Source organism: Pristis pectinata, chromosome 4 (genome assembly GCF_009764475.1).
Source record: "Pristis pectinata isolate sPriPec2 chromosome 4, sPriPec2.1.pri, whole genome shotgun sequence".
Lineage (NCBI taxonomy): Eukaryota > Metazoa > Chordata > Chondrichthyes > Rhinopristiformes > Pristidae > Pristis > Pristis pectinata.
The window spans coordinates 97,400,991-97,411,804 of record NC_067408.1 but is presented as its reverse complement, the minus strand read 5'-3'; the positions used below and the strand labels follow the sequence as shown (position 1 = coordinate 97,411,804).

At 37.8% G+C, this 10,814-nt stretch overlaps 1 protein-coding gene across 1 annotated transcript; it reads right to left on the bottom strand.

Annotated features, from left to right (window-relative positions):
- Positions 1-3,788: 3,788 nt before the first annotated feature.
- Positions 3,789-10,811, bottom strand: rpl24 (ribosomal protein L24). Its single transcript, XM_052014208.1, has 6 exons — positions 10,735-10,811; positions 10,531-10,606; positions 8,417-8,527; positions 7,156-7,292; positions 4,726-4,789; positions 3,789-3,917 (listed from the first exon to the last, which is right to left on the bottom strand). The coding sequence occupies exons 1-6, from the start codon at positions 10,737-10,739 to the stop codon at positions 3,837-3,839; spliced, it is 474 nt and encodes a 157-aa protein (XP_051870168.1). The 5' UTR covers positions 10,740-10,811; the 3' UTR covers positions 3,789-3,836.
- Positions 10,812-10,814: the final 3 nt, after the last annotated feature.

The following is a 10,814-nucleotide window of genomic DNA, read 5'->3' as shown; positions in this document are numbered from 1 at the left end:
AGTGTAGATGTTGGAAACGGTCCCTGGTGAGGGGAGGAACGTCAGCATTCTCTCGCCCCCCCAGCACTGAGGTCCAAGTCACTGTTGGTTGGCTATGTTGGCGGCACACTGTTCAAAAGGGGAGGGAGGCAGAAGCCAAGGACCTACAGGCAATGAAAGATAAACCTTCAGATTGCCGAAACTCTGACATAAAGACAGAACATGCTGGAAAAACTCAGTAGGTCAGGCAGCAGCTGTGAAGGAGAAATGGTCAACGTTTCAGGTCAAAGATCCTTCATCAGAACCCAGGAAGAGAGAAAAGGCCAGTTAGCTTAATATCTATAAAAGGGAAAATGCTCGAAGCTATTACTAAGATATTGTAGCAGGGCACTCAATAAAAAGTCAAGGAAATTAGGCAAAATCAATGGGACATATGAAGGGCCTACTTCTGTGCTGATGCTAATTAATAGAGCCAACAAAATGTCATTGTTTATTGCTAGGAGAATTGAATACAACAGTAAGGAGGTTATGCATCAGTTATGTAGAGAATTAATGAGAACTGGAGTAGTGTATAGAGCAGGGGTTCCTGGACTGTTTTACGAAAGAGAGCTTTTTGTATTGCCACTTCCCTTGGAAATTATATTCCCAGAATTTGGCCCTAATTTAGGATTGCACAAGTTGAAAAAAGATTGAGTTTGCCCTCAACTTGCTGTTTACTAAACATCTCAAACCCCTTCACCTATTCTTTTGTCTTGATACTTAATGTTGAGTCCATTTATGTGCTGAGCCAGATTGGTCAAAAAAGCAATCTTCCATAGCCACTGGCCTACCTTTTACAATCATGAATGTGCTAATTTTGGTGCGTAGCTCCGTAAATTTTCCAAGCAGTCAGCCATGACTTTGGTCACCAAAAGTCATTCTGGTAGAGCACATTGTTGTACAGTGCATCAATTTCTTCTGGATAACTTTGGGATTGTCTGGTTGAGTACACAAGAACAGATGCAATTTACATTGGCATTATGAATTTCCACAAAATGACCATTGATGAATGCAGCTTCTGGTTCTGCTGTGCCAATTGGTTCGATAGGGCTGTCAACCTGGCATTTTTCTGTGTCATATCCCCTCGGTAGTAGCAAATTTTCTCACTTTAAATCCGGACACAAAGTTTTTTTGTTTCATAAAATGGTCTCTCCCAGTAACAGTGTCTTTCACACTATGCAGCCCTGCCAATTCCTAGGTAATGTTGAAAACAAGCAACTGGACAGTGCCAACATCATTACTCTTGCCCAAAGCAACAGGAAAAAATTCAAAACTTTGGGCATAATCTTGTAATTACATCAATGTGTCATTGCCCAAGGCCTCTACTCTTCTCGTAACATTGCTAATGCTTTGAATAGGTCTCACCTCTTTTTAGTGATTTGTAGCACACGCTGCTTGGTAAACTGTAAAAGGCTTACATCTGCTATTAGCTGAGACATTTGGTCAGTGGCTCTAACAGAAGTAACATTTTCTCCAAATTTCCTTTTTGAAATGCTTTTGCTGGCCTGCAAGGGATTTTTTTACTCAATTTTTTCCTTCCTGTGTTCACCTGTATATTTCAGAGAACATAACCTGGTATTTTGTCTTGTAATGCCATCTAATGTTAGCATATCAACAAATAATTTTATAGGTGAGGGACACAAAATATTTCACCACTTTTCATTGAATTTGCAATATTTTGCACCACTGTTATATTTGATGTGATGGCTTAATATTATGGTACTTAAAAAGTGAACAGAAAATGCTGGATACACTCAGCAGGTCAACTACCACCTGTGGAAAGAGAAACAATGTTTTAGGTCATAGAACTTCGTCACAATTGGAAAAATGAAAATTAATTTTAAATTACAGAGTGGAGATGGATAAGAAACAGGGAAATATTTGAGAGGTGAGACCCCAAAGGGACAAAAATGCTGTTTCTCTTTCGAGAGATGCTGCCTGACTGCTAAGTGCATCCATTGTTTTCTGGTTGTATTTCCAGTTCTGGGTTTTTCATTTACCACAAAAATATTTCAGTCTGATGATGAGTGAGAACCATTGGAATGCACTCTATTTAATAGGCTTATTCCCTACTTCCCTTTGATTGTCTGGCCTTAATAGATATATACTTTACAATTGAACTGATGTGTGCAGAAACATCATTAAGCATTATGGACTTTTTTTCCTGTTGTGCATGGCCAGATTTAAACCCACTTCCGTAAGTCATACATTAAGACTTATTAAATTGATCAGTGTGGTCAATTTTATTTTTAAGCATTTATCAGGGGGCCTATCAGAAAAAAATGGACTGCAGGTAATTTTTTTTTGAGGACCTTATTTAAAGCATCGAAATCACAGGAAATTGACTTAGAATGGGCATGTTGTCTCATTCAGTAAGGTTGGACAGGCTAGGCTTGTATCTGCTGGAGAAGACTTGATTGAAACGTGAAAAATCCCGAGGGTTTTGATGTGGAGAGAATGTGCACTATTGTGGGAGAATTGAGTCTTTGGAACTCTCTTCCTCAAGGCAGGGAAAGCATAAATCTGAATATTTTTAAGGCAGAGGTAGATAGCTTCTTGATAAGCAAGAGTGAAATATTACTTATAATGATCCAGGAGGCCATGATTTGGCTGATCAGCTTGATGCCAGTTCATGGGAGCAATCCTGTTTGTTCCATTCCTTCTCTAACTACAATCTGCTGGAGGAACTCAACAGGTCAAGAGCATCTTTAGAGGTAAAGGAATTGTTTGTTTCAGGTCAAAACACTGAATCAGCTCTGATGGACTGTGTCTCTATTCCTTCTCTTCCTAGTTTCTTGTCCATCAACTCCCTTATTCTTTTTGCCAGTAACTTATAATAATTGGTTAATTACAGCCAATTAACCCACCAGCATGTTTTTGTGATGTGGCAAGAAATCCTGCAGATAGCACTCATGGTCAGGCTTGTGCCATCCTATAGTCCAAAAAACTTTCCACATCCCAAGCCAATTTATTCTCTAAGGTGCCACTGACCCTCATTATTCTTTAAATTTTAATAAGCAGCCTTTTGAGGGACTGTCAACTAATAATAATGCATTTGATGTCTTTTTGGTATCTCTTTACAATCTTACTTTTTTTCTATTTATAAAGCAAATCAGGCTAGTTCCACCATTTGCCTTTATGAAAGCTACACTCGGTTGTTCTTTGCACATTCTCAGATCCCTTTCTGAACAAGGGTGTGGCAATTTTCCAGTCATCTGGCACAGTGCCTGTATTTAGAAACCACTAGAATCCTTGCCTGATTTCCCTTAGCAACTTGGTATGTATCCCATCCAAATTAAATGATTTTTCTCTGGAAAGAGATTCATGGCATACAGTTTCAAAAAAAGCTCCAAGATTCATTCCATCGAGGTTCACAAAACAATGACATTTTCTTAACCCTTGATAAAGTTAACCATTAAAGTCCAACTTTTAAGACATTCCATCAACACAAATGGTATGCAGCATGAGTATTGGTCACTTTCCACACTTCATCCCCATCTTTTACACTCCACCAGTTGATACCAATTTAGTACAGCTATAGCTAAGCAGCAGAAATGATAAAGGGGTTGAATAGGATTTACTTCCAACTACAAGACTTCAGGTAGGTCTGCAAATGACCAACTATATTACACTTCTTAACCATTTTCCTTTTGAAATATGTGAAAATATTAAGATATCAAAATTTAATGTGGCTCATTTTAAGTTATTTACAATTTCAAAGATGTACTGAAGTTAACTTCTGATTGAATCAGCAAGATTAAATACACCACTGGATGTTATAAAGGCTTTATTTTACAACAATGTAACTGTAGATTCTTTTAGCGTTTTCCACCAACACGCGGAGCCTGCGACTTCATTGGCTTAGCAAATTTCTGTTTCGGTGCTGTTTTCTGAGCAGCCTAGAAATAAGTGAAAAGATTGTAAAGCGGATACAGATTCTGGAATTTATATTAAAATGTTTACACAGTATCAAACCATTCACTTCAACAGACCCATGGTTTCATGTGGACTACTTCCTAAATCCATCAAATTTTGAGGTCATCCAGCTTCACTGTCAATAAATTTACACAATTTTCCTCATCTACTCAAGTAAGTCCCAGACTCTACCCACTCTGGGAAAGTTTCTTTCAAATTTGCCAGTGCTATTTATTCTCTATTAGAAACCCACATTAATACTTCCTAGATCAGGTTACACCCACTAGTGAAATCATTTTTTGTGTCTATCCTGTCAAAAATCAAGACTGACTGCCACTTCTACTCTCCTGGACAAAGTTCCCTAGCTCTTTCAAACTTTCCTATTGGGTATGACCCCAATTTTTCCTATCATTCCAGTAAATCTTTTTCCACTTTCTCCAGTCTCACCAATTTTCCAATTTAAGAATCATTTAAGCAAGTTTCTATATTGTTTAAACAAACTAATTCTAACATTTGCTTTTTTTTAAAAAAAAGCCTTATCAGTCTTTGTTACCCTTCGTAAATTTTAATGCATTTGTAATCCCAGATTTTCATTCTTCCACCCCATGAGAAAACTCTTTCAGACAAATACTTGATCATATTCTTACAACTAAATCGCACCTCTCAATTACATTGAAACACATTTACCAATTACACAGCCATTCTTCCAAGATTAATGTCCTTTTTTTTTGTCACAGTAGATATTACTGGCATCTTCACAATTCAAAAATGACAATTAAAAGCATTTCATACCTTGGCTGCAGGCGCGCTGACTTTCTTTGTTGCAGCTTTGGCCTTCTTAGCCTCCTTGGCAGCTCTGTTATAAAAATAAAAGGTAAGAAGCTTTGCTAATGCTTCTCATTTAATTTCTCCTAATTCCTATCAATGACATGCCGTCTTCTTTCCTTCCCTACTGTTTATTTGTCTCTGATCAAAGCGATTAAGCCTGAAATGTTTATTCTTCATGTATACTTCTTGATCTGATGAGTATTCCAGCATTTTCTATTTCTAATTCAGATCTCAAGCATGTGCATGAATCTTTCACTGGAATATTTAATTTATTGACATTGGGAATACCCAGTATGAAGACTTGCTCCTATTTTTGGCAGGCCACCTTCAAAGGTTTCCCGACTCACCTTCTGTCAGATTGCTTTCACACGCATATTACTTCCCCTCAGCAACAGTCCTCGGGTTATTCCACACAAATGCAACTGAAATTCCACTTGTCAGGTTTCAGATGTCTCCTAGATATCCTGCAGTCCTTTAGATCACATCCTTAGATCCATGTTCAGTGACTTACAGCATTTCATCCACACAGTAAATTATTCAGCTGTATCAAATCACCTCAAAGTTATCACCTGCAATTCTATTTCCTCATTTGTGTAATCAGTTATTTTGACAAAAACATCCTTTCATAAGTAGGATTGTAAGCTGCAACAGTTCTTGAGTAATACATCATTTCAATGCAAGCTACAAGATGTCATTGATTGTACACTAATATTCTTCTCACTTTTACTAACCCATCTTGTTGGCTCTGTTGCTGATTGCCAAACCAAGCTCTTCCTCGCAGATTGAATGCAAATTTTTCAACACTTCCTTCTTTCTCCCCAGACCATAAACCCACCAAACATCGTCCATTTCTCCAAAGTGACCTCATCTCTTTTAAAGATCATTCCCCTACAACCCCCAACTACATTCCCCATAATCTAACAAGATGCTTTTTGTTCAAAATCCACTAAGCAGTTTGCCCTGGTCATATTGTTCAGACAGTTCTTGCATAAGACTTATTTTTGTCATGACTAGTTCTATCCACCTCCCTCCCCTTTACCAGCTTCTACACTTGCACTTCAAATAGTTTCTCATCTCTAATCCTTCACAGCTCCACCCCCAAACATGAAGGTGGTTTCACTGTCCCATTCTCCACCACAACTTGGCTGAACTTGCTGTCACATTAAAAGTTTTTCTGACTTCTCTCCAAATGAAAGATCCTACTGTGGGATATGTGCAACATTCTAGTTCTATGCAGGTACTGTCCTATCCTGGTTCATTTTTGACAATATCAAAGTGCTTTACAAACAGAAAAATTTCATCAACATTGCCTCCAATTTCACCCTTTCCTAAACTCTTTCATCTCCATTTTTGAAAATTGGACTGATCAATACATCCTAAAACCCAGTTACTTTGAATGCACTTCCTCATGAACTTGCAAAGGTCTCTTCCATTCTCCTAGTTGCTCTCTCAGTCACCTCTTCTGAAAATGCCACAACTCGACACAAAAGATGCATTTCACTGTGTGTTCCAATAGACACGTGACTAATAAAGATATCTTATCTTACCTTCCATAGTAATGCTCGAATAAGTATTCTTTGTCCCCATGAGGATTTCACTTATTGCATGTGCCCACTCCCAACCAAAGAATCGATGAATCCCTCAAATAATGAAGTTCTATTTCCTTCACTTCTACTTCCTCCAGAACCAGGACAGGTTTCCCTATATTCACTTAACCACAGCAACCCTTAAGTCCAGTGAATAAGCTACCACTATTTCTGACACTATCTGCATGATTCCCCTGACTAACCCACCAACCAGTATTTCTTTACAATATTCTATGCTATTCAAATCACCAGCAAAACACTCCTTTCAACCTTCCCATAGCTTCTCCCTGTGCAAGCATAGGAGAGACAACATCCACCCTTCTCACCATCCTGGACTCTAAACACACCAAGTAAAAGCAACAATTCAATTGCATTTCTTTCATTTCTGTATTCTATATTCACTGTTCAATGTGGTCTCCACTACATGGGGAAGACGAAAAGCTAATGGTGCAACCACTTTGCTGAACATTCCTACTTAGTCTGAAAACATAAAACCTGTCCAATCATCCAGTTCTCTGCCATATTCTTACTCTGACCTGTTGCTTCGTACATTTGAATGAAATGCACTGGAAGCTCAAGGAACAGCACCTCAGCTATTAGTTACAATGTTAATGATATGAAGAGACATTGTCCATAACAACTTTGTTTCATCCCTCAAATGCTGCCCAATCTGAAAGACCATTCCCATCTCCGTTTCTGCAATTTTGCAAAGTGAAAGATGTTAAATTGTATTCCAATGCAAGTAACTAATAACTTTACAAAAAAAACTCTACTTGAGGCCACTAACGTGAACACATTCAGTTCATACCTGATTGCTTGTTCTCGTTGAGCCTTGCGCACTTCAGGCTTCTGATTCCTCTTGGCCATAATCTCAGCCAGAGAGGCACCAGTGATAGCTCTTTGGAACTTCACAGCACGACGAGAGCGCTTTTTCTGAATCTCTTCCTAAAAGAGAGAGGCAAGGGAGAAGAGAAAGACTAAATTGTCATACCATTTTAATCAACATTTGTATTTTTTACCAGTCATTTCAGTTACAAAATAACTGCAGGTAGGCATTGGCCCTGAATGCTATGCCTATACTTTGCATTTCTGAGACAGCCTCTTAACATATTAGAGGAACATATGATACCATTATCTCTATTTCACAATTAATCCCCAAACTATCCCAGGATTCATAAACTGGAATAAAGCCATAAGAAATTATTTGAATAAGGAGTTTGTGTGATTTTACAAGGCACAGAATCAGACATGTCATATATGTGGTACAATAGCAAGAAGTCACTATACAAGGAGTGTGCTTCTTTATATTCTTGCTGTCAAAGTGAGGAGGTTTAAAACAGACTATCGAATTGATTGAGTCAGCCACTATCCTCTGGAAAAGGAACAGGTCTCTTTTGGATCTGTTTTTCTAAAACTGAACAGACGTATTTAAAATAATTAAAACCTTTCCATGTAATAACTTGGATTACACACATTTGTGAATAAAAATAATATCAATTAGAAATCCTCTCTATGACAATTCTGTATCAAGCTGATCTCTTACTAAAAGGACACTTGACAACAGAAGATAAAGACAAATCTTCTTTTCCCCTTCCCAACCCCCATTGCCTTTAAAAACAATGCACAAAAGTTCAACTAAAACAGCCCCCAAAATCCCAGTCAGAAAGCACCAACCATTCCCTTCAATACTACCACTCTAATCTGAACTACAGAAATAAAGTTACTAATAAGGGCCAATGATTTGTAAATCACACAAAACTAATAGTGCAATTACTCAAATAAAATTCAGTTTATACAATATTTGTGGAGATGGTGTTTTTTTTAAAAGATGAAAACTCCAAAGTACTACTTACAGATACCACCAAAAGTCACTGGGTGCATTCCAATTTGTAAGCCCCAACCAAACAATAACACAAACTTACAGTTTTACTTTATTATTATTTGTGGTCTTAAGCACATCCTATCACAACATACATTTTATAATCTTAGTTGATAAAACTACATCTAATTAAATCCAAAAAATGCCAGATGAGGTATTCGCAGTCCTCAAACCATAAAGTCTCACTTACAGACTGGCCCTTTTTGTGTTTTCGCCTGTACAATACAGTCCAGTTGATTTGTCGAGGGTTCCTCTTGGAGAGGAAGGCAGATTCGCATTTTGAGTTCAGAAACTGGAAAACCTACAATGAATTGGAAAAAATAATAAAACATTATAGACCTTGCCTAGATACAAGGTCTGGTAGTTAGCTTTTTTCAGCAGTTGATCTGTGGCCAAAAGTGAATTTCCTAACTATTTTTATTTGTACGACTCCCTTATTGTAGCAAAAAATGTGCCAAGGCTATAACCAGAGGTTAAAAGGAAAAGTTGACGTTGAGTCACTTAATAAAATATTAGATTAGAAAATGAAAGAACTGCTCATAGAAAGCAGTTTTGAACATCTTGAGGGGAAGGGATACAGACAATTAAGAAGGTAATTCTATTGGTTGGGGCCCAGGCAGCCAAATACCTAGCCACCATCAGTAAAGCAACTAAACCTGCGGACGTTTAGGACACCACAATTCATGGAACACAAACCTGAACAGTTGGACTGGAAATGATTAAAACAATAGCTGAGTGGAGGCCACGGTAGGATCCATAAACAAGAGTAAGAAATTTTAAGAACCAGCATAGTCAGCAAACACAATGTTGTGGGTGAATGAGACTTAATGTGAATTGGGACACAAGTACAAGAATCTTGTTTGACTTCAAATTCACAAAGAATAGACTGAGGAAGGCGAGTCAGGAGTGTTTTGGAGTACTTCAATCCAAAAGTAAACAATAGGCATGAAGGTGCATAGATAAGCTGAGCCATGCCAAACCTGGGTGATCTAATGGAAGTTGAAAAGTCTTTAGTGTTAGCAGGGATTGAAGGTCCAAAACTCAACTTGGGGATCAAATGATAGTCAACAAGTATTATTTTAATATCCTTTTCCCAAGAATAAACTGTACCAATACACAGCAAGTCATTTTTAATGGATAGATTTATCAAAGACTCAATTACTTTGATGCAGTCTTCCCAGTTAAAATATGGAGAAGACTCGATGGGCCAAATGGCCTACTTCTGCTCCTTTGTCTTGTGATCTTAACTATTTGTGTATTACTCCAGATTCCAGCATCTGCAGAATTTTTTGTCTCTGACTTCTTTAAAGTTCTTTGCTTAGTTATGTGTTGCTATTCTTTCCAGAATCCCTAAAATCACAAATGACTTATTTATTGCTCACCAGATAGCCACGTATTTCAGGTTTTCTTTTTCACCAGTTTACTGATCAATGTGTGGCAAAATTGGGTTATTTACCTCTTCCTAGACAAGGATGCGTGGACAACAGCCGTTGGCAACAATATAGACCAGGGATGAAATTTTGAATCCTGTATACTATATCATAAACTATGTCTTTAATGATAAGGCTACAAGAATTTTAACAACCAAATTTCATTTATATCAAAATATTAAGGAAATACCCAGTTTCCATCTCAATCACAACAATATTTAACTTCTTGGAACTTTTGTTATAAAGAAAAATTAAATCTAACAACCCAGATAAACTCATTGGGAAAATTTCTTGTATCCAAGCTAAGTTGTTGAGGTAAACGGGAAGTTGTTGTGCGATGGCGGCTGGGAGGGAAGAAGCTTTCGAGGTGACAGTTAAAGCACTGGAAAGTAAGTGTTTATTTGAAAACTAAAGGATGTATTGTGTTTTATATTACATTTACAAAACGGTATTTTGAACAGTAGCATAATTTATCTGTTACTAATTCAATGTAGCAAAAGGATAACTTCCTGCAAGGTGAGAATATGGAGGATCTATTATATCAAAAATAACCATTAAACTTTTCCAGTCAAGCAAAACTCAGGAACCAGACTTAAGTGTACCATCTTACTATTAAGTAAAATGATTAAAAAAAACAAAGTCGGCAGCCAAGTGATAGGTTGATGGTTTAGACGGCTGAACTGTCTATACACTCGCCAACTTGACGTTAGGAAAGTATTCGACCCAGATGTCAACTTACAACGAAACGTACTTGAAACACTACACCGGTCAACTACTGAATCAAATACATACACTGCAATTACAAGAAGGGTACGTTGCCTATGGCAGAACTCCTAACCCTAACCAGACCGCACTATTCGCAGGGTTTCTTTACCTTCCCGTCAATCCTGGCATAGCGCTTCCCGTGACCGGGGTAGATCTTATACCCGCTAAAACTGCACAGTTCGACCCTGGGAAAGCAAATAAAACATTACCATCGTCGTACGCACTAAGTCGATACAAAATGTAATTGGGCTTACGGTTATTTTGAAATTAAAACAGTGGATGGAAACCGATTAAAATTCAGCAGAAAACTTACTTCATGTCGACAACTAAAATGGCAGCGTAGAGAAAGAGGTGGATTGTGGGTCGGTCGTTAAGTGGTCGCACAAAGCCAGA